This window comes from Canis lupus, chromosome 11, assembly GCF_011100685.1.
Source record: "Canis lupus familiaris isolate Mischka breed German Shepherd chromosome 11, alternate assembly UU_Cfam_GSD_1.0, whole genome shotgun sequence".
Lineage (NCBI taxonomy): Eukaryota > Metazoa > Chordata > Mammalia > Carnivora > Canidae > Canis > Canis lupus.
Window position 1 is genome coordinate 52,843,276 of NC_049232.1, and position 24,923 is coordinate 52,868,198.

At 39.5% G+C, this 24,923-nt stretch overlaps 1 protein-coding gene across 1 annotated transcript in view; it reads left to right on the forward strand.

Moving 5' to 3' along the window:
- Positions 1 to 8,847: 8,847 nt before the first annotated feature.
- Positions 8,848 to 24,923, forward strand: part of RECK (reversion inducing cysteine rich protein with kazal motifs) — a 75,498-nt gene continuing 59,422 nt past the window's right edge. Inside the window, 4 exon segments of the mRNA NM_001002985.1 lie at positions 8,848 to 8,973; positions 20,461 to 20,519; positions 23,465 to 23,539; positions 24,863 to 24,899. Of these exon segments, the coding sequence (NP_001002985.1) occupies positions 8,874 to 8,973; positions 20,461 to 20,519; positions 23,465 to 23,539; positions 24,863 to 24,899 (271 nt within the window). The 5' untranslated portion in view covers positions 8,848 to 8,873.

Sequence of the window (24,923 nt, forward strand, 5' to 3'; positions counted from 1 at the left end):
TAGCATGCATGCCATTGAGTTGACTTCTTTTTATATAGACCTCAGAATAAATCCTTTCCTGCCATCTCTGTGCATTTTTTTTATCTTCTTTAAATGTGTCCTTGATTAGTAAAAGTGTAGTTCTGCACTGATCTTTTCTTTAATCTAGGCTGATGCACATCCGCTCGTGCATATATAATTGTACCAGGGAGTACACATAAGCACTGTTCTCAATTAAGTGTTGGGCAAGCCTCAGAATCATCTGCTTGGTGCATGTTCTCATCATGGTGTCATAACCGATTGCACAATAAGAAATGAACATGTAACTGGTCACACAGTAAAAATGCCACATTATAAATTGTATTGGGATTAACCATAAATTTGGGGTGCTACTTCTCTGGCTACATTTATGATAAGGAATTGAGCAGTTATCCAATCTTCTAGGTGAACCACTATTTTTTTCTGATTTTTAATGTCAAACTAGCATTTTTTAAATTAATAAACTTTGTCTTTCAGAGCAGTTGCAAAAGTGGGCAGAAAGTACAGAGAGTTCCCATACACCCCCATCTCCACACTACCATCTCCCTCATTATCAGCATCCCCCACCAGAGAGATTATCTTTGTTACAACTAATGAACCTACACTAACACATCATCACCCAGAGTCTATAATTTATTTTAGGATTTACTCTTAGTGTTTTACAGTCTGTGGATTTGGACAAATGTATAATGACATGTGTTCAGCACTATAGTTTTATACAAAATCACGTTACTGCCCTAAAAAGCCTCTTTGCTCTGCCTCTTCACCCCTCCATCCCCATTAATCTCTAGAAACCCCTTATCTTTCTACTTTTCCAGAATGGCATATAGTTGGAATCATACAGTATACAGCCTTTTCAGATTGGTTTCTTTCACTTAAAAACATACTTTTAAATTTCCTCTATGTCTTTTCATAGCTTGATAGCTCATTTCTTTGTAGTGTTGAACCATATCCTACAGTCTGAATGTACTAAATAAATGTTTATTTATCCACTATCTACTGAAGGGTATCTTGGTTGCTTCCAAGTTTTGGCAATTATGAATAAAGCTGCTATAAACATCCATGTGCAAATTTTGGTATGGACATAAATTTTCCCAAATCAATATTGAAACAAAAAGTTCTCAGTATTTCTTCTTCAAGGTACTATCTTAATTTAAATAAAGGGTAGTTTGAGACTGTAAATGAGCTCTTTAAAAAACCATGACCCTTTGCAAAGTACTCATCTGTGTGAATGAGAATTTTCTCTACAGGCAACCAAAACAAAATACTGAAGTAAATTGAAGTCTGAAACTGATGTGAAGGCAATTATCATCCATAATTCCAGATTTCAAGTTTTGTGTTCATCAAAATCTCATTATCTTTGAATTCTCATTCATTACCTTTGAACCAAGTAATTGTTATAAACTTAAACTTATAAAAGAAATGTAACAATAAAACTAGCTTTCCTTCCTCTGTTTTACATAGCAGAAGTCTACAAGATTTTGTTGAAAAAAAGATTCTACTGCTAAAAAATAAAAATAATATTCTTTGAAAATTGCTGGAATACACAGGCAAAGAGAGTAGAGAATGGGGGCATTCTCACAGCCTTGTGTTTTATTTTTTATTTAAATTCTAGCCAATGAACATACAGTGCAATATTGGTTTCAGGTGTAGAATTAAGTGATTCAGGGAGAATGTAGTGATTTATCACTTTATATAACACCCAGTGCTCATCACAAGTGCCCTCCATAAAACCCATCATCCAGCTAGCTCATCCCCTGCCTACCTCCCTCCATCAACCCTCAGTTTGTTCTCTATTGTTAAGAGTCTCTTATGGTTTGTTTCATGCTCTCCTGTTTTTCTTTTTCCACCTTCCCATATGTTCATCTGTTTTGTCTCTTAACTTTCTCATGAGTGAAATCATATGGTATTTGTCTTTCTCTGATTGCCTTATCCACTTAGAATATTACCCTTTAGCTCTGTCCATGTCGTTGCAATGGCAAGATCTCTCTTTTTTTTTTCTTTTTTTTCTTTTTTTTTTGATGGCTGAGTAATATTCATTCATTTGCCCATTAATCTGTCAATGGACATTTGGACTTTCTCCATAGTTTGGCAGTTTCATGTCTTTAGAGGACTCATCAAGCCTAGCAGGTATTTTACCAGCATCACAGATTGAGGGTTACCATGCTGATTTTTTTTTTTTTTTTTTTTTTAGATTTTATATATTTATTCATAGAGACAGAGACAGAGAGAGAGAGAGAGAGAGAGAGAGAGATGCAGAGACACAGGCAGAGGGAGAAGCAGGTTCCATGCAGGAAGCCCGACACGGGACTTTATCCCAGGTCTCCTGGATCACACCCTGGATTGAAGGTGGGGCTAAACCACCGAGCCACCCGGCCTGGGCCTGTCCCCGTGCTGAATTTTATACCATGTCGGTATTGGGTGCCTTGGGGTAGGGCTTGGCTTCTCTTCTTCCTGTGAGATCTCAGTACAGGGGCCAATGGGAAGGTCATATGCACAGATTCTGCTTGAAGGCACAGGGAACACCTTTGTTCTACAAAGCCATACTCCTAGTTATTAAATTACCAGTGAACATGATAACCATTAGAAAGCATTTTCTCTGGCTGGACAGTTGCTTCTAAGCAACAACTTCTAGAAGGGCTGACGGACAGTTAGTTGTCTCTGCAAGTCCCCTTCCTGCTAAGCTACTAAAACTTTTTATTTTTATTAAAGATTAAATTAAAGGGTGCCTAGGTGCCTCAGTCACTTAATTAAGCATCTGCCTTCAGCTCAGGTCATGATCCCAGGGTCCTGTCAGGTTTCCTCCTCAGTGGGGAGTCTTCTTCCTCAAACTTAGCTGTCCCTCCCCGCCCCCCCCCCCCCCCCCCGCCCTTGTGCTCTCTGGTTTTCTTTCTCTCTGTCAAATAAATAAATAAAATCTTTAAAAAAGAAAAGATTAACTTCAGAAATTTACTATGCATAAATTCCCGAAAACAAAATATAGAGTCCTAGCTAATTAAAATCAGCAAAACCTGCCATGTTCTTTTGTTTTGTTTTGTTTTTTTAAGATTTTATTTATTTATTCATGAGAGAGAGGGGAGAGAGAGAGAGAGAGAGAGAAAGAGAGGCAGACACAGGCAGAGGGAGAAGCAGGCTCCATGCAGGGAGCCCGACGTGGGCTGGGTCTTCAGGACCAGGCCCTGGGTTAAAGGTGGCACTAAAACACTGAGCCACCCGGGCTGCCCTAACCTGCCATGTTCTTAATCAGAAAGTTTTTCTCCTCTAGACACCAGAGAGAAATTTGGAACTATATAAATGAATGAAGAGCATCAGAAATGCTTAACATGTGGGTAAATATAATAGACATTATTTCTGGTTTTAGAATCCCTTGTTTAAATAATTGGCTATTTAAAGCAAAATAATAGTGTGTGGAAGTAAGATATATGACAACATTAGCACAAAAGATAAGAAGGGGAAAATGGAATCATACTGTTGTCACGTTCTTACATTTTACATGAAGTGATAATTATTATTCGAAGATAGGCTGTAATAAGTTAAAATGTACACTATAAACCCTATAGCACCTACTGAAAAATAAAATAAAGGATAATACAGGTAAGCCAATAGAGAAGGTAAAATGAAATCACACACAAAAAAATGCTCCAAACACTCTATTATTTCAAAAGAACGTAGGAAAAGAGAAAAAGTGGGAAAATGGAAATGAAGCAAATAGAAAACAAATAGCAAGACAGTAGATTTAAACTCAGCCATATCAATAAGTATATTAAATCTCAATGACCCTCTAGGGGGTATTATGCTAAGCGAAATAAGTCAGAGAAAGATAAATACAATATGATTTCACTCACATGTGGAATTTAAGAAACAAAACAGATGAACATAGGGGAAAGGAAGGAAAAAGAAAATAAAAACAGGGAGGCAAAATGTAAGAGACTCTTAACTGTAGGAAACAAACAGGGTTGCTGGAGGGAGGAGGAGGGGGAGGGTAACTGGGTGATGGGGCATTAAGGAGGGCAGGTGATGTAATGAGCACCCAGTGACAGGACAAAATAATTTTATAAGTGCCATACTGACCTCTAAGTGTTAACCTTTCTTTGGAATGAAAGATAATTACAACAATGCTGTAGAACTATATAAGCCCCAAAGTAAACCTCATGTGTAATTTTAAGTTTTCTAACAGCCTTACTAAAAAAGAGTTAAAAAGAATTGTAGTGGCTACATGTCTTCATACATTTGTCAAAACCCATGAAATGTATAAATTACACCAAGAATGAACCCTAGTGTAAATTATGGACTTGGGGTGATAATGTCAGTGTAGGTTCATTGATTGTAACAAATGTGCCCCTCAGTGCAGGATGTTGATAGTGGAAGAGCCTGTGCCTGTGTGGAGGTGGGGGTGGGATATGGGAAATCTCTATACTTTCTGCTCAATTTTGCTGCAAACCGAAAACTGCTCAAAAAATAAATAAATAAGCTCTGTTTAAAACAAAACAAACAAACAAACAAAAAAACCTCACACACAAAAAGCAACTCCAAAAATGAATAAAAAGACAGGTGAAATTCATTTTAATAATGTTTTATATTCTTATTTTCATGCTAAGTCTTTAAATTCTGGTGTTAGCACATTTCAATTTGGACTTGCTGTATCTCCAGTACTCAAGAGCCACATGTGGCTAGTGGGTATCATATTAGATAGTATAACTGGAGAGTTTTGGCTCTTCTCCCCTGGGGTGGAGATGGGAAGTAAGGTGGAAAGTAAATCCAACCAGTCAGTTCTGTGACCCAAGTTAAAGATTGTCCATATCTTTCATTATAATTCTACAGTGTTTAACATAATTCACTGTCAAGCACTGTATTAGACAGTTTACCTATTTATTTATTTATTTTTAAAATTTTTAAAAAAATTATTCATAAGAGACTCACAGAGAGAAGCAGAAACATGGTCAGAGGGAGAAGCAGGCTCCCTGCGGGGAGCCCAATGCAAGACTCAATCCCAGGACCCCGGGATCATACCCTGAGCTAAAGACAGATGCTGAACCACTGTGCCACCCAGGTGCCCCTGTGTTAGACATTTATTTTTTATTTTTTATTTTTTTTTGTTAGATATTTTAAATATAGTATCTTCCTTCATCTTCTCAAGAAGTCCAAGATAAACACAAAGGAACATAAACAGAGAAGTTAAATGACTTTGCCCAAGGTCACAAGGCTAGTTAACACAATGAACTATTAATATGATTAACAGCTAGTTAGTGCAGTTTGGACTCAGGTGTGTGTTTAGCCAATGCTCTACGCTGCATCATGTTTCTGCTGTCTCACGGGAAACCTGCTTATGGTGGTCTGATCAAAGGGAAACAGGAAATTAGCTATTGTCTCCATCAAAATACAGTAAGATAACCCCAAAATGGATGTGCTATTTGTTAGTGTGACTGAATGAACATGACTGAGGCTGTGTCAGATCACTTGCCTCAATGGGCAATCATCAGTAGTTTCCAGATCTATCTGCTCAATACAGTCCACCCATAGGAGGGTTATTGAGCCTGATAGTAGGCCAGAAAATGCTTGGCCAAGAAGGGCCTCGATGTCCCTATTCTTGACTTCCTCCAGGATATAGTGACTGGTCAGCCGTCTTTTGGCGTGGGAGGATCTCAAGCAGCTTCTATTTGGTGGCTCATCATCACAACTCCGATTTTAGCCATTTTTTTTAAACATGTCTGTCTCAAATATAAATCTCAGTAGCAGAGAAATTGTCTCTCCTGCCAGGTCCCCTCAACTTCATTACATAACTACATGGATTTATTCGTCCAGAGCAACTTTGCTGTCATATCTCATAATAATTACCTGGAAATAAAGTCATTTCTGATTCTATAGCTAAGAGATCTCCAAGTATTCACGCATTCTCTTTGTGCATCAGACTCCAAGTGTCACCTCTGTGAGTCAACAGGAGTGCGGCCAACCACTCCTGTTATTGGGGGCTTATGTGGAGTGCAACTGACCAGTCCTTTATCCTCCTCCTTCTTCAGCTTCTCTTTCATAGTCAATGATTTCCGATGGGGAGGGTGGATAGTCTTTCCTTTACAAATCGTTATGAGTTGAACTGAGTGTCCCTGCCTCCCCCATATTCATATGTTGAAGTCGTAAAATCCAGTATCTCAGAATGCGACCCCATTTAGAAACAGGGATTATTATAAATGTTATTAAGATGAGGTCATACTGCAGTAGGGTGTGCCCCTAAGTCAACATGACTAGGGTCCTTATAAAAAGGATAAATTTGGGGCAGCCCCGGTGACCTAGCAGTTTAGTGCCACCTGCAGCCCGGGGTGTGATCCTGGAGACCCGGGATTGAGTCCCACATCGGGCTCCCTGCATGGAGCCTGCTTCTCCCTCTGCCTGTGTCTCTGCCCCTCTCTCTCTCTCTCTCTCTTCCTGTATCTCTCATGAATAAATAAATAAAATCTTTTTTTAAAAAAAGGATAAATTTGGACACAGACACACATACAAGGAGAATTCCATGTAAAAGTGAAGGCAAAGATCAAGGTGATGTGTCTACTAGCCCAGGAGTTCCAAAGACTGCCAGTAACACAGCAGAAGCTAGGAGAGAGGCATGAGTCAGATTCTCCCTCACAGTTCCCAAAAGAAACCGACCCTGCCAACACTTTGATCTCAGGCTTCTAGCTTTAAGAACACTCTGAGACAATAAATTACTGTGGCTTAAGCCACCCAGTTTGTGGTACTCTGTTAGGGCAGCCTAGGAACCCAGTGGTCTAATGAACCATCTGCATGGCTTATAACTATCAGTATACCAATTGAATTACCTTGGGAGTGGTATCTATTACCTGTATGATCCCATTTTTCCATACGGAAACCTGTTTACAGGCCTCTCTATGACATTTTCTAAGGTGCACAGAGCTAAGGAGTCCAACTGTCCTGTTTTGCCTGGGACTAAGAAGTTTCTGGAACATGAGACTTCCTGTTTTAAAATCAGGACAGGGCAGCCCCGGTGGCTCAGCGGTTTAGCGCTGCCTGGAGTCCAGGGCGTGATCCTGGAGACCCAGGATCAAGTCGCACGGGATCAAGTCGCACGACGGGCTCCCTGCATGGTGCCTGCTTCCCCCTCTGCCTGTGTCTCTGCCTCTCTCTCTCTCTCTGTGTCTCTCGTAAATAAATAAATAAAAATCTTAAAAAAGAATAAAATCAGGACAGTCCCAATCAAAGCAAGATGTGTTGGTCACCTGACACAAAGCCCACTTCTTGCTCAGATCCTTCCAGGGCACAGTCGGGCCCAGAGCAACCATCTTAGTTCCCTCAGCTGAGTGGATTACCATAGGAACTGGGGAATTTTGTGCAGAGGATATATATATTGTGACAGAGGGGTGAAAGCACCACAGAGGTCCAGAACTAAAGGTGAGAGGTTCCGAAAGAATAGTGGCAGAAGTTCAGGGAGGGTGTGGGGATGAAGCTGGAAAAGGTGATTGGGTCCAATTGCTAAGAACCTCTGACCCCATGTTAAATGATTGTACATCATTCTGTCTGAAGAAAACAGGTGGCCCCTCAGACTTCGAAGCAAGAGAGCTGTCATCAGAGCAGATGTTTTAGAAAGATTATCATAATTTATATTTTCCTTTTGTAAGCTTAAAAGAGAGACTAGAGGAACCTAAAATACATATAAACTAACTTCAATATATGGACTTTGGAACTTGAAAAACTGTAAAAGGAAATTATGAGATAATAGGGGAAATGTAAACACTTACTGGATGTTTAATAACATTAAGGGATTTTACATTTGTAGCTGTGATTATACTTTTTTTAAAAAGGGGTAGGAGTGCCTGGGTCCTTCAAGCATCTGCCTTCTGCTCAGGTCATGATCTCACGGTCCTGGGAGCCCCTGATCTGTAGGGAATCTGCTTATCCCTCTGCCCCTCCCCCTGCTCCTGCTCTCTCTCTCTCTCTCTCTCTCTCTCTCTCTCAAGTAAAATCTTTAATGTGAAAGAGGGGAAAACAAGGTTTTAATTCAGGAACGGAGAGAAAGGGAGAGAGGTGCTTTGGTAACAGCGGCCCCTTCCAAACATTCCCCACAACAGCTGTGGGGGCAAGGGGTGGGGTAAGGACTCACCTCCAAATTACCTCTTAAACAAAATCTAAACCTGACATTCAAGGCTCTCCATATCTAGGTACACAGCCATTCCAATACCTACCTTGTCCCAATAGGAATTAAGTACTTAACTGTACATCAAAGACACATAGAGGCTACATATGCCAAAGAGTTTTGGTGATGAATCTGTCCCTCGGTCCCCTGTTAGTGGATCGTGTCTTCGGCAGTGCCCCTCAGATGTTAGGGGAGGCCGAGTTGACCTGAGTGCCTTCTTTGCGTGTGAGGCAGCGTCTGGGCAGAAAGGATATTAAAAGGCTCACTGAGGGTAAAGAGGAATGAGAGGGAGAGGTCCCTTTGGTTCAGTCTTGGAGTAAGCTCTAGTTCTCAGGACAACTTGCGCTGTGGGTCTCCTTGGGCAGGTCTCCTCTTTGAGCCTCAATGATCCCAGCTGCAAGGCTCGGGAGGTGGTAGAGGTGTTGCAAGGGCCCTTCCAGCTCTGACACCTCCTGACCCTGCACGTAAGGAACACTGGCTGCGGGACTCCCCTGCAGAAGCCGACACACAGCTGGGCCTTAACAAAGAGCCGGGGTCTCGGGAATGTTCCCGCCCCCCGCAGGTTTTGGAAACGCCCAGAGCCGAGGGGGCGGGGCTTGAGAGCGTCGCAGCCAATCACGAAGGGGCCAGGCCGCTGGGGCGGGGCTTCCGCGAGCAGCGGCGGCGGCCAGGCTGGGTCCGAGCATCCCGCGGCTCCGGACCCCCCGGCCCGGACATGGCGGCGGTCCCGGCCTCCCCGCGAGGCGCGCTGCTGCTTCTCCTGGCCGTGGCGGGGGTCGCGGAGGTGGCAGGGGGCCTGGCCCCGGGCAGCGCGGGTGAGTAACTGCTGGAGCAGCGGTTCGGGGCGGTCCGGGGCGGCCGCCTCCGCGCTCCAAGATGGCGCGAGGCAGGGGGCGGGGGTGCGCGCGACCCCCAGCCCTGGCCCAAGCAGGGTGACCCGGGGTCGGGAGGCCCCGGCGGGCGGGCCAGGGCGCCGAGACGGGACGAGCGAGGAGCGGTCCCCGCCCTCGCCGTCTCCGCCCCGAACATTGGCCGCACCGGGAACGGTGACCCGGGTTCGAGGCCTTGCTCTGTCACCCACGGGGCAGGGGCCCTGCCCTCGCCTTCACCCGCGCAGCGGACTCGGGTCTGCGTCCGAAGAGGGTGCAGTGCCTTTGCCCGGGACCGTCGCGGGGGCTGGATGGCATTTGCGAGGTGCTGCCGCCCTACCGCCGCCCTGGCCAGTGATTGTAACTTGACCCCCAGTTCAGAAAGGGCAGACCTCGGGCGGCGAGCCTTGATGGGCCCCACAGCCTGCCAGGTTCAAGTCTCTCAAGAGCCTGCTCCTCTGCTGCCGTCCGCGGCGGGTGCGCTGCGCTGTGAGTCCAAGGTAGCGCTGGGCTCCGGCGGGAGAGAGACTAAAACTCAGTAGACCCTGCTTTCTGGAGGCTGGTAGGCTTAAGGAGAGTGTGTGCTTGCTCCTGAGGACTTAAACCAGGGACGGATAAGAAATTGTTCAGTGTCTCCCGCGTGCTGGACTTTAGAAGTTGATGCCAACGGAGACATGGCATCCATCTAGGGTGGGAGGAAAGTGGAATGAGCCCCCCAATTGCGCACACGTTAGATTTATACGTGCAAACTGGTGGAGAAGGGCATTGCCTACAGTGAGAGACGCCTAGAGCAAAATCAATCCCAACAAGATAGGTTACAGTGTTAGAGTTTTTGTTTGTTTTTAAGACAGAGTACTTAAGAAGGAAGAGAGTTGTATCAGGAACCTGGGATTAGATAGTTAATTATAATTGGATTCTAAATGTGGCTGTTAATTAGACATCAAAAGAGGGAGAGAGAATGAGAATATGGCTGTGTATTCTTGGCTACCATCAGCTGACCTTTCTGGGCCCCATTTTTCTCATTAAGTTGATCTAAAGCACTACCAAAGCTATGGCCCATAGAATACTGGTTGTCCGTTCTCATCCCACAACCAGTTGATTTTGTGGGAGACATTCGAGTGGAGTAATTAAGAATATAATATTGAACAAGTTACTTGACCTTAGTCTTTTTGTGCGTTTAATACCCACATTTATTATATATAGTACCTTAAGGATTTTATTGTGAGAATTAATAAAGCAATATATGTATAGGATTTAGAATAGCATCTAGTAAGCACTGAAATATTAGCTATTAAATAAGTTTGGGAGACACTGCACATTGTACTGTTCTCTTATAAATTCACAAAACAGGGGATCCCTGGGTGGCTCAGGGCATGATCCTGGAGTCCTGGGATTGAGTCCCGTCGGCATCAGGCTCCCTGCATGGAGCCTGCTTCTCCCTCTGCCTGTGTCTCTCATGAATGAACAAATAAAATCTTTAAAAAAAATTTCACAAAACATTAGATTTACAATAAAAGGTCCAAGGATTCCTGTAGTAAAGAAACTTGTTTGCTGGGGGAATGGGAAAAAGATTGGTGATAGGTATGGAGTTTCTTTTAATGGTAATGAAAAATTAAGTAGTAATGATGGTTGCACAGCTCTGAATATTTTAAAAACAACTGAATTGTACATTTTAAAAGGGTGAATTTAATGGTTTGTGATTGTTAATGTATGAACTCAGGCATATTAAACATTTTAAGAGTTTATTTGAGCAAAAAATGATTTGAATCAGGTAGCTCCAAATGGGAGGTGACAAGAGCTAGAGGAAAGATTTTGATAGAGAAGAGGTGAAAGCAAAGAAATTACTTGATTGGCGATAGCATAGGTGGTAGCCTCACTGGGAACGGCTAACCGGCTGTTTTTGATTGGTTGTCTTTAGGTTTCGCTTTTTTAACCTTGAGGCATTATAGACTTACGTTTGGTTTTGCTTAAGTAGGCTACCAAGGCATTAAAACCGCCTCAGTCTAATGACCTCCTTGTTTAATTAATTTAACATGATTTATATCTCAGTATTATTATAGAAAGAGAGAAGCTTGTTTGCTTATGGAACTCCTTTTTTTGCTCATGATACCTAAAGAACACTTGAGAATATTCTGGGCTAGATAATTTCTAAAGGCTTCCAGCTTTAAAAATCCATGACAACATACAGTTTGGATTGTTTGATAAAAAGAAAAATTCCAAGTTTGATCCAAAAGTCATATTTGTCCCTTGTACTAAGTTCTAGGAAGCATATATTGCCTGGTCCTTACGTAAAGGACATTGACTAATACAATGGACAAAAGCTTCCATTGTGTATTTGTAGGAAGTGTGGGGAATGTTCTTCAATCCTAAATAAAAATTGAGAACACAGTATTAAATTGTGTTTCAGCGAAGGCCTGACTTTTATTCCTGATCAGACAGTCTTCTTTTTCCTTTTCAAGGCTGGGTACCCTGTATGCTCTGGTATAAGGCTTTACTTACAAGTCTTATCTGTTCTTAGGGGTTTTTATTGCTATTCTTGGGGGTGGAGGTGAGGGAATGATATTACTTGCTCAGTGATTATTATTTCTTATGAAGTTTGGGCACAAACTTCTACCTTCTACATTAGAGTAATGCCACTCTTCCTATCCTAGTGTACTTTCCAGTCCCAGCACTGCCCCCCGGCCCCCCATTTCTGATGTTTTCTTTGAAGTATAGGATAGGGACCCTATGCTGTGGTCTCAGGATCTATGTGTCATGGCATCTATTTAAGATGTTTTGTAATGGTACAAAAGAGGGTAAGATGAAACATTAAGGGCTAAATTTCAATAAGTTGGCATTTAAGAATTATGTAATAGTCAGCCTAGGATCCTGAAAAAGAATGTAGTGAATTTTAAGTTAGAAAAAGCAAACGCCTATCTGGAGGGAAGTAATAGAAAGCAGATTCTCTTCCCAAAGACATATCTTGGCCCACATTGTGGAAAGAACTAAGATTAGTAATAGACCAGATATGACAGTTTATCCTGGTATGCTGCTAAAAGTCCTATCTCATATCTATAGATTTAAGCAGTCTCAATAACCATACTTTTCACTGTGTGCCTCTTCTAGAAGAAAGTGTGACGATGTCGAGGAAGTGGTTTTTGTATAATTTAAATGTGATTTTTATTTTTATTTTTAATTTTTTTTAAATAATAAATTTATTTTTTATTGGTGTTCAATTACCAATATACAGAATAACACCCAGTGCTCATCCCGTCAAGTGCCCCCCTCAGTGCCCGTCACCCATTCACCCCACCCCCTGCCTTCCTCCCCTTCCATTACCCCTAGTTCGTTTCCCAGAGTTAGGAGTCTTTATGTTCTGTCTCCCTTCCTGATATTTCCCACACATTTCTTCTCCCTTCCCTTATATTCCCTTTCACTATTATTTTAAATGTGATTTTTAAGAGCAAAACATCCTACAAAGGTCTATTTGTTCAAAAAAAATATATTGAGTGCTGGCTGTATGTCAGGCACTGTTCTAAGTACAGTGCTACTCTTAAGGAGCTTACATTCTACCAGTGGAGAGAGACAGTAAACAGATAAATAAAATGATTTGTGATAGTGATAAGTATACTGTGAAGGAAACCAGCTAATAACAGAATCTTGTGAGTAGAGGGAGAGAGATTCTTTACATACTGATTACAAGAGAGGCCTCTTTGAGAAGGTAAAGTTCACAAACAAAATCTGTAGACTGAAAGTCTAAAAAAGGAATAAGGACCAGAGAGTGAAGAGACCCAAAGGCAAGAAGGAATCAGTATGGTTGCAACATAGTGAACAGGAGAGCAGGCTAGGGTTAACAATACTGAGTCTTGCAAAAAGCCACATAAGGATTATGGATTTTATTCCTTGTGCAGAAAGAAACCAATAGACTGTTCTGTAAAAGATGTAAGCTTTGATTTATATATTATATTGCTGAATGAAAAAAAGTAATTGTAGTGTAGGAGTAACAGCAGGTCAACTAGAAGCGCTCTGCAGTGGTTGAAGCAGGAGATAGTGGTGAATTACAATGAAGTGGTGGTGGAGATAGAAGAGAAATTAAAGATTACATGTAGATTTTTACCTCAAGCAGTTTAGTTAAAAAATGATGCCATTTACTGAAGTCTGGAAGATGAAGAGGAGCAGATTAGAGGAAGGTTGGCAGATGAGCCGAGAAGAGCATCAGAATTCCATTTTTATATATATTTAAAATGGATATTAGGAATAACTGCCATAGGTCCATTTCATACCTGTCAGTAATCCATTCAGCAAATATTTGTTAAGCTGTTATACTGTGATAGGTGCCAGGCATAAAGGGGTAAGCAAAAATAGACGTGGTTTCTGCTTTCATGGTGTTTGTTTATTAGGAAATTCATATATATATCTACATTGCTAACATTATGTGGTTGTATTAGTACATATCTATATTCTAGATCTGAAGAATATATGAGGAAAAATGTAGTTTAGTCAAGTATGTAGCACATAATATGGATGCTGTAAAGCACACAGATAACATGAAAAAGACATCAAGAAAAGTATAGTATTAAGAGAAACTTTCTGATCATGGAATATACTACTGGGTACCAGACATTTATACTTTTAGATTTGTTGTTTTATAGATGAGAGGCCTGCAGCATAAAATGGGCAAAGGAATTATACAAAAATACTGGCTATTAGCCTCTTTGGGGAGGACCTTAGGAGAGTCGTTTGCTTTAGTTGTTTCAGAATGATGAATGTCTAGGTTAGGGCTCTTTTGACCCCCTAAGGGAAGAGAAACCAAGGTAGCTCGGGATTAGGGGGCTAGTATGTAGCATCTAGCAGGGAAGCAGAAATCCAAAGGTAGGAATTTCAGCAAAGCAGACCTTGGGACTGCTGTGGGAACTAGAAAGCTTCCAGGAGCTAAAACTACTATTAGAGACCATCTCTCTCTCCGTTCATAGCTTCTATGTGCATCTCTTGCATTTCCCACTCTCCACCAAACTCTTTTTATTCATTGTTTCTGGGCTACCATAAAACTTCAGCTTCCCTAGCTCCACCTCTTCTTGACCTTATGGCTTCAGGGCCCACCACCTTCAATGCCTGAATCTATGCTGCACACTTCTGTGCCTGAGTATTTGATTGGGTCCAATTTATCTTTTCACTTAGGCCAAAACCTCATATGATATTGCTAAATTATGCATTGGTCACCATATGAAATATGGTACTAAAGTGCCCCAGTGGGAGAAATATAACTTTTGTACTTTTTTCTGATAAAAGTCATTGTGTAACTAGGAAATTATTACTTATTAATAAATGAATATCATTTTTTGAACTGAGCAGTATGCTAAATGGATATAAGAAGTTTATAGTCAGGGATGCTTGGGGGGCTTAGCAGTTTAGCACCTGCCTTCGGCCCAGGGCATGATCCTGGAGTCCGGGGATCGAGTCCCACATCAGGCTCTCTGCATGAGGCCTGCTTCTCCCTCTCCCTCTGCCTGTGTCTCTGCCTCTCTCTCTCATGTCTCTCATGAATAAATAAATATTTTTTTAAAAAAGTAGTTTATAGTCAAATTAGGGATACCATAAGTACACACATGAAGTGATTAGAGAAAATTTAAATGTTAAAGTTGCCATTTCTGACTAGAATATCAGGGCCTTCAGTAGCCAAAAAATCAAGAGTTTAGAGTTATTGGAGGAGAAAGTCTTACTAAAAGTTGAGGTGGGATTTAAGCCTTGAATGGTGTTTGGATTTAGGTCAGCACAAAACACTAAACATTTCAGTCAGAATGCTGTGTTCAGGGTAAATGTAGGCTTTCCTTGTTAAAAAATAATAAAAGATCAAGGAAGGTAAAGTTGTAAGAAGACTTGGAAGGTTTAAAATTGGAATACCAAGAGGCCATTGTGAGCCCTTTATTAGAAGAGTGACATCATGAAGAGTCTATCTGGCAGTCATATTGGTAATAGAATCAAATGAATATAAATGACTGTTTTGGCACTGGAGTATAAGACAAACAATGGAGAAGGATATCTGTAACTTGCCAATGACTCAGAAAAAGTATGTCTAGACACATAAATAAAGCAGTATGATGAAATGTTAGCAATATTGAATCCAGGTAGTGGGTATATGGGTAATCCCTTTACTGTTTGGCTCTTCCTTAGATGATGATATATTTTGTATAGAAACACAAACACATATATTTTTAAAGGAGTAAATGTAAAATTGCAGGAATGTACTTGTAAGTTGAAGGGGTAGCTGTCATTTAAATGTTTTTAAAGTGTCAATTTCCAGGCTGTTTTGAAAACAAAAATGTGATTAAAAGTAAGATGAGTTTTTTTATTAGCATCCTTTTTAAAATATTTTATTTATTTATTCATGAGACACACAGAGAGAGGCAGAGACATAGGCAGAGGGAGAAGCAGGCTCCATGCAGGGAGCCCAATGTGGGACTCAATCCCGGGACTCTAGGATCATGCCCTGGGCTGAAGGCAGGTGCTAAACCACTGAGCCACCCCGGCATCCCAAAGACATCCTTTTTATTAGACTGACTTTTTCCAGTATCAGCTCAGATTTAGTTTTTCTCCCCTTCAATACTGGTAGGATACATATATTCTGTTGTAATTCTGTAGGAAGACATTAATTAGGCGGAATCTTTATTTTCTTTAAAAAAGAAAACAAGAATGGCTTTTCATTAACTAAATTGAATTATAGATTTTAGGAGGTTTCTGTGGCAAAATTCCTCCTAGCTTAAAAAATCCTATAATTCCATGAATATTTTAGTTTTAGATTAGGGCATTTATTTTTGTAAGTGCTGGTGGGTCTTAGAAGCTGCATTTTTCCCTTGTGGCTGGAGCATGTACTTCCTGCTTGCTGGCCTATCTTTAGTACGCACTTGGCCCAAGCTGTTAGCCAAACCTTGATGTTTCTAATTATTGGGTAATTCTGCTTGCATATTTCTAGGTTGCACTAATACCTTTTTAAAGCCCGTATACATGGCCTTCAGCCATCTCTTTGGTTTTTATTAATTTTATAATTATAGACCCTTAGAATAAGGGTGCAAAATATGACACTCATCCTTACGTCTTTAGTGAGGATAACACCTGAGCTTTTTATTTTCATCATGTCAACATCAAGTTTTATTTTGAACTAATTTACCTTTATCGGTTCAATTCCCCTTCTTGAGAATAAGCAGTTTTAAACTATTTTTCTTGAAGAACAAGAAATTAGATTAGAATCAAATTATAAAAACAAAACATTTCTAGAATTAATTGTCTTATATAAAAACATTAGGCCTTGGAGAGTTTTTTTGCACTCTAATTGTTAAATGACCCAATTAATCCATTTTAATAGCTCTAAAAAAGACAAAGACCTTTAATTGCCACATTAATTGCCATTTGAATCCCTTCTCCCTATTCTTGATGAAGGCGTATGAATTGATGTTTATTTGTAGACATTTATTTCTTGAAAAATATGTAGTGTTAAAGATTTTTTAAAGTTTTGTTCTTTCAAAGGAAGGAAAATGAGCACCAATATAATAATGGCTAACGTTAAGAACAGGGTATGGAAAGTGTGATGGAGCATAGGTCCCCTAGCCTGTTCATGGAGTGTGGCAACCCTCTTGAGGGAGGAAATGTACTATTACAGAGGAATGCTCCATTGGGAGGGGGAAGGAGTTACTACCAGAAGACTTTGGGCTGTCCTCTGTAATCCGTATTGTCAGAATGATCAGAAAGCTTTTGGAAAGACTAGAAAGAAATATGTCAAAATGTCAACATAGATTCTGGCAAGACAGTGGGAGTATAGATCATTTTTCTTATTTTCCAAAGTTTGAGGTTTCTTAATGAAAAAAAGAATTTTTTAAAAAATTTAACTTTGAGGGTAACTATAAAATTGACCTTAACTATTAAACAGAAAAAAAATAGGCCTTTATAATGATATTTTTAATAAAACTTTCCATTGTTACTGGACTTTCATTATAACACATTTTGTTTCTGTTCTAAATAGACCTTTGCTCCAAGAAACTGTTTTTCAAAGATCCCTAGGCCCAAATCAGACTCTTGTCTGCCTGAGTGTTTACTTTTTGCTAAGCTTGTGCTTATTGGGACCATATGTTATCCTGAGTTATCTTTGCTCATGATCAGCTGGATTTTTTGCCCTCAAATGACCTTTGTGTTAGAAAATAGTAAAAAGTGGCAACTTCTACAGCACTTCAAAAGAACACTTGATTATCACACAAGAGAGTCTTTTTTTGTTTTGTTTTTTCTTTTTCCTATCTGCCCTCCCCATTTTAATGAGTAAGAGACTGAGGACATAACAGAATCTTAGAAGATGGGGAGAGCATGGTGTGGCCTGGTAGGGGAGAAGGGGTGTTTGGAGAAAGCCTCATGACTTATTGCCCTCTCTCCCCTTGAATTAGAGTTTCTGAGAAAGCAACTCTAACCTTACAAGCAAGGGACTTTTTTTCTTCTGAAACTTAGTGGAATTTTTATATTCTTCAGAATCTTTAAGTCAAGTGTTAGAACTGAAGCCACCTTTTTTTAAATAATAGAAATAATATTGAAAAGCCAGCCGCAATAGTCTTTTATGAAACCAAATATAGGAATATGCCAATAATATCATATACCCTGTCACTGTTTTGTGGAAAACAATTTCCAGTTTTGAACAAGAAGCTTGTTGGTAAAATCTAAAGAGCTCTTTGTTTATTCATCTATTCACTCATTTTCTCCCAATACAAACCCTACCTTCAATCAAAAAAATTGCTTTCATCTAATTTATGTACTGAAATTGTATAGATTGCATTTGAAGAGATTATGTTGCAAATTTATATTTTAAACCACTGTATCAGATCCAGCTGCCTGAAACGTAATATTTTCATCTCTGCTCTTTTGACAGCCCCTAATCAATCCAGCTGTATCTTTTTTTCCATCAGGTACACTCTAGAATAATAACATGTCCCTGCCGTTTATCTCTATAGCCCATCTATGCATTTCTTGGTCTGTAATGCTGCTTGGCAGCGTTTTTCCTTTTCTCTAATTTGATGTTTCTCAAACTGGCATTCTGAAATGTTAGTAAGTGGAATGAAAAAAGTGTTCTGTGTTCTGAGAAATCTGTCTACTTAGATCCCTTTTTGGAAGATTAGTAATGTATAAACATATTAAAGGCTTTGTGAAGTGCTGCAGTAAGGAATTCTCTTTAACTTTTTTAATCCTTCATTTCCCAGTTTGTTTGAACATGAAACATTTTCTCCTGAGGGATAAATATTAACAACTCATGAGTAGAATACAAGTTTGAGAAAGGCATTTATAGTTGTCTCCTTTCTGTGTTCTCCAAAGTGACTGCTCCACACCTCTACAGTTTGACCTCAAACCCTCAATCCTTTTTGTTTTCAGACCTAATCTGTTTCATTGAGAAAATGAAGGATGTCAGCTTCCCTCTTAATTTATTAGTATCCTTATATCCGTTCCTCTTGTCTAGACTTTGTTTTACCATCAGGCTGTAACCTGGATAAAGTCAGAGAACGTAACATTTATTCACTGTTGCATCCCTAGCCCCAAACTCAGTGCCTTTTCTTAAAACCATATCCCTTCCAGCAGTCACCTCATTTCTCCAATATTCTGTTTCAGTCACAACTGTATGTATGGAATCTCAATTCTGGCACTAATCACCCAGAGTTAGAACAGACTTCATGAGTTAAAGGGCATGGTCCCCAACAAGACAGTATTTAGCCCGGATACCAGCTTAGGTGGTACCCGGGCCACCCACACTTCTGAACAACTGGCTGTAAACCCAGGTTTCCCACAACCACCTCAAAATCAGTAATTCACCAGAACGATGCTTAGAGCTCAGGGAAGCTCTATAGTTATGATTACAGTTTTACATGAGGGATACGAATCAGGAAGACCGGCCAAATGAAGAGACATATAGGGTGAGGTCTGGGAGGAGATGCAGAGCTTCTGTGCCTTCCCCTCATGGAATCAGTGTGCATCACCCCCTGGCACATCAGTGTCTTCATCAACTAGATACCGCTGAGCTTTGGTATCTAGTGTTCATTGAGATTTCATCACATAGAAATGATTGATTAGATTATTGGCCATATGGTTGAACTCGATCTCCATTCCCCAGTCTTGCTAGAGATTGGGCTGCTATCACATGGCTCAAGGCCTCAACCTTCGAATCAAATGGCTGATCTTTCTGGCCAGTCTCCATCCAGACTATTTGGCAGCAAGGGGGCTCATTAGCATAACAAAGATGCACTCTGTTACTCTAGAAATTCCAAGGATTAGAGTCTTCTCCCAGGAATCAGGGACTAAGGCCAACTAAAAAAGGGAAGGGAGGGTTTTTCCTTCCCTGATCCTGCATCTTCCTGTAACTGCTACTCTCTTTTTCCCTCCTTTAAAAAAAAAAAAAAAAAAAAGATTTATGTATTTATTTGAGAGAGAAAGAAAAGAGAGACAACAGAGGAGGGGCAGAGGGAGAGGGAGAGAATGAGAGAATCCCAAGCAGACTACCTTCTGAGCACAGAGGCCTACTCCCCGGCTCAATCCCTGAGCTCATGACCTGAGCAGAAACCAAGAGTCAGATGCTTAACTGCATCATCCAGGTGCCCTTTCCCTGCCATTTCTGCCAGACTTACTGAGAGCCAATGTTTGTTGTCTATACTTCCTCAGTTCCTCCTGTTTACTCCTTAATATCATCCATTTCTACTAGCTCCATAGAAAGTACCTTGTGAAGGTTACTAAGTGGTCTCCTAATTAGTAAATTCATTTCCTTTTTTTTCATCTTCAATGTAATCCAGATGGTTTGGTACATGACATTAACTACTCCCTCTTCTCTAATGCCCAAGGCTGACCTAGCTGTCTGACTGTTCCATCTCAGTGTCTTTTCTTGTTAAACTTTGGTTCTGTGATGACTTCTCCCTAGAAACTCTACCTAGGCAATGTCATTCATTTCCCTATACCTCCTTTATGCAGGTGACTCAACTTGGATCTTTCATTATGGTTCTACCTGCAATCCAGGCTTTGGTTTCTGACTTTACTTCCATTCCATCTGGATTTCCTATAGGAACCTTAAATATAACTTGTCCCAAACAAAATTCACTACCTTTTTATCACTTAGTCATACATTTTAGGTATAATAATAGAACATAGCCTATAGGGCAATTTTAAGAATTGAATGAGATGATGCTTAAAGCAAGCTTAGTAAAATTCTGGCACATAGAAAGTACACGTGACAGTCTCCACTGTTAGCCTACAAGTTTCTTGAGGACCATGTGCTCAAAGTTGACACTGTCCTTGGCTTGTAATAGTTATGCAGTAAAAGTTTGTTGAGTTAAAAATGAATAATAGTAATCTGTTGAATAAATGTTTTGTGTAGCCATCTGATTTAGTTTAATTATCTTGTTTATTTAATAGTGGGCAACATCTGGTGTTTATTTTTTCTCTTAGGTGCACTGTGTTGTAATCATTCAAAGGATAATCAAATGTGCCATGATGTATGTGAACAGGTAAGCTTACATGATCATTGTTGAGGCTATTGGGTATGTAACTGTTTATTAAGTATAATTGTTTTGGAGAAATCTGCTGGATAGCACCTTAACCAAGTTATCACAGTTAACATCACCAATAATGAAACAAATCCATATAGGTCTGCTGACACAATGCACTGAAAAGAAGCCAGCATCTTAAGGAGCGTTCCTATCAAAAATGCATAACCTGAGTCATGAGGAAACAATAGGGCAAACCCAGATTGAGGGATATTCCTCAAAACAACAGTTTGTACCCTTCTTAGTTGTCAGTTTTAAGAAAACTGCAGATTAAAGGGAACTACAGAGATATGACAATTAAATGCAATACATGATCCTGGATTGGATCCTGGAATTAAAAAAAAAAGATTACTATAAAGGAAATTATTCGGATAAATTGGTGAAATTAGAATATGAACTTTAATAATAATGAATCAGTGCTATGCTCCTAAATTTTATGGTGATTGTGTTGCAGTGACATAGGACAATGTCCTTGTTCTTGGGAGATAACATGCTGGGATTTAGGAGTAAATGATCATGTCTATAATGAATTCCAAAATATTTCATCAAAATAACAATATCTGTATATGTAGAAAGAGTTAAAGCAAATGTTGCAAAATGTTAATATTGAGTAATCTAGATGAAGACTATCTGAGTGTTGTACTACTCTTAAAACTTTTGTATAGGTTTGAATTTTTCTGATTGAGTCTTTGAAGTCAAGTTGCACTGTGAAACTGCAACTGCGAAAAAGAACTGCGAAATACCAAAATACTGTCAATATACCTGTTCATAAAGTTTCGACTTTCTTTCATCACCTTGGTCGTGCAGCTTTGGCCTTGGCACTTGAGAACGAATGGCCTCAGTTATCTTTTGAAGAGTTTTCCATAATGTAGATTTTGTCACTTCCTAAAATATATAGAGCTACATAACTGGAATTAAAACTTCTCTCAAATAATATTATGAATTTAATTACTTACATATTTTTAAAGATTTTATTTATTTATTTGAGAGAGAGAGAGCCCATGCATGCACAAGCACAGGAGGGGCAAAAGGAGAGGGAATGGGAGAAGCCAGACTCCTTGCTGAGTGTGGAGTGTAGTGTGGGGTTAGGGGTTGGATCCCACAACCCTGAGATCACACCCCGAGCCGAAACCAAGAGTTAGCAGCCAACTGAACCAGCCAGCTACCCTTCAAATAATATTGTGAATTTAGAAAGATTTTTCAAGATACTCTTTAATTATAAAACAAGACAGTGACTCAACTTATCTAAGTAGCTGCTATAGATAGAGTTCATGTCAAACACTATAGCAGGACACCTGGATGGCTGAGTCAGTTAAGCATTTGCCTCCAGCTCAGGTCGTGATCCCAGGGTCCTGGGATTGAATCCTACATTGGGCTCTCTGCTCAGTGGAGAGTCTGCTTCTCCCTTTCCTTCTACCCTTCCCCACCTCGTGCACAGACTCTTTCTTGCTCTCACTCTCTCAAATAAATACATATCTTTAAAAAAAAAGAAAAAAGAAACCCACTATGGCAAATTAAGTTTTCTGCAAATTTACTGTCAGAACAACAGCTTTTAAAAGCAAAAATGGCCCCTAGATGGTGTGACCATAAGGATGCTGAAGCACTGCTCTCCTGACTTTTCTTATTTATTGAATAAATCTGGTCATTCATTTATCCTGTAGAGTTTCTTACAATCTGAATTACGCTATTTGCAACCTCATGGTATTACTTAATGTGTTACTCTTTCCTCTCTTTTTCTTAGTAATTAGTAGGTAGATTTGGAGCAGAGTTATCTTAAAGAGCTTTCTGCAGTGATGAAAATACTCTATATCTGTGTGATCCAGTATGGTAACCGCTAGCTACATGTGTCAAGTGAACATTTGAAATGAGTTTAAAGAGGTTGAGGAAAAAGATTTTGAGGAACCGAATTTTAAATTTTATTTAATTTTAATTGATCTAAGTTTAAATTTAGGTAACCACACATGGCTAACAGTAACCTAATGAGATAGGTCCAGAGGCTTGAGATTCAGGTTAGATTTTGTATTGTTTTGGTTTTGTTTTTTTGTTCAGCAGGTCTTACTCATAACTTTATTGTGTCTGGTTGTCTCTTTTTGTAATTAACATTACAGTAATTATTGATAATTGCCTAAGTGCATTAATTCACTAGTGGTTACAAAATGGTGATGTTCTAGCTCTCGTCACTTATTATAGTTGATAGTTTGGGAGAAAAATGGCTACTAAAACTAACTAGAGATAAATCCTTTTTCGTTGTCCTTAGCATTCATGGATTTCACAGTCTTGACTATTTGCAGGTAACCGTGAAGTTCTATCTGATAGATAATGGTTTATAATTTACTGAGACATCAAATTATAATTGCATTAATTAAAATTCTATTTGGAAGAGAGCCAGTTAGCCTGGTGAGTGAACTTGTCAACTCCTTAGCATTTTTATTAAAAATGGCTTTGTCTCCATTTAGTGGTATTTTATGGAAGTTTATACCATAATGCTATTCACGGATTTGTTATATCAAGGGTATGACAGTCTGTTTTACATTGTCGTTGGTTGACTAAAAGCAGTTTGTAGAACAGTTTACAATAAACTTTTCTTTTTTTCTTTTCTGTTTTCTTTCTTTTTCTCCTTTGTCCTTTAACAGATTTGGTAGCCTGGTTTTCTCCATTTTTGGTCATTAGAAAAGGGTCTAGACTTGCTATGGACCTTCTTGATTATTTGCCAGACTAACCAACCTTTTAAGAGATGTTACCAGCTTAATTTAGATCTTTCCAAAGGTTTTTAGTATATAAAAATAAGTTGGAAAATATTCTAGACAACTGATAAACATAGAGGACAATAAATTTTACCTCTTATGTCTTACGAAAAAATGCCACAAAACTTTTTCTTTTTCTTTTCTTTTTTTTTTGTCAAATAGATATTCTCCTCAAAAAGTGAATCCCGACTAAAGCATCTGTTACAGAGAGCCCCAGATTATTGCCCCGAAACAATGGTAGGTCATATTTAACTTAACTATGGAAGCTTTTGTCTAAATGAAGCCATTTAATAAGTTAACTTTTCGATTCAAGAAAATTTTCAAAGTGATTTGGGTTTATGACCAAATTAAAATGTCAGATTTAACTGAGTACTTTAAAAAGATCATCATACAAATTCCTAGGTAGAATGTCATCTTTCATCTTTTATTGTTTATCCTATAATGTATAAAAGTAAATATAAATGTATTACAGTCTTTAGATTTCATTATAATAGTTTTTCTGGAATTTGGAATTTTGCTTATTATTTTGATAATTTTATGAAAACCATAATAACTAAGTCTTCTGTTTATTTTGAATTTGAAAAGTTAAACTTCGGATAAGGGGAAATGTGTGACTTCTCATTATTCCTGTCTTCCCATTTTTTTGTGTATTGTAGATATTGCTTGCCTGTTTCAGTCATGTAACTTAAAATGCTTCAGTGCTTGGGCCATCCTCAGAGTTTGGGATACTGGTGGGCCAGGCCAAGGAATTCTGAGCTGACATGAGACAGGCTTGCTTACTTACTTACTTACTTACTTATTTTTAAAGATTTTATTCATCTACTCATGAGAGACACACACAGAGAGAGAAAGAAAGGCAGAGACACAGGCAGAGGGAGAGGCAGCCTCCACGCAAGGAGCCTGACATGGGACTCGATCCCGGGACTCCAGGATCACGCCCTGGGCCAAAGGCAGGCACCAAACCGCTGAGCCACCCAGGGATCCCCTGAGACAGACTTTTTTAGATGTGTTGGCTTGCATTATGCGAGAGGGGAAAAGTTGTGGGTTTGGGGTATTTTTTTTAAAGATTTTATTTATTCATGAGAGAGGCAGAGACACAGGTGGAGGGAGAAGCAGACTCCCTGTGGGGAACCCGACGTGGGACTCGATCCCAGAACTCCAGGATCATGCCCTGAGCCGAAGGCAGATGCTCAACCACTGAGCCAGCCAGGTGTCCCATGAGGGGGGAAAGTTGATCAAACAATTCTGACAGACACATTTGCCTTTACTTGCTCTCTAGACATTTTTGGTTTTGTACTTAGAAGCAGTGATTCCAATAAGCATCCTGAGTATCCAGACTCATTATTAGTGCTCTTAGATGGGAAAATGGGAAAAGAGCAAGCAATATTTTTACATCTCAGTTTTATTTTTTTCTTCCCTGAATAGCTGTTTGATACTCATGTAGTCTGAGAACATTTACTATACAGAGCTAAACATAATCAAATTAGCTATACATAATTTCTGATATTGTCATATTTAAGAACTGGTTATATAAAAGCCTTTTGGTGATTACAATTTTAGGTTGAAATTTGGAGTTGTATGAATTCATCTTTGCCAGGTAAGCAAAAGAATTATAACATTT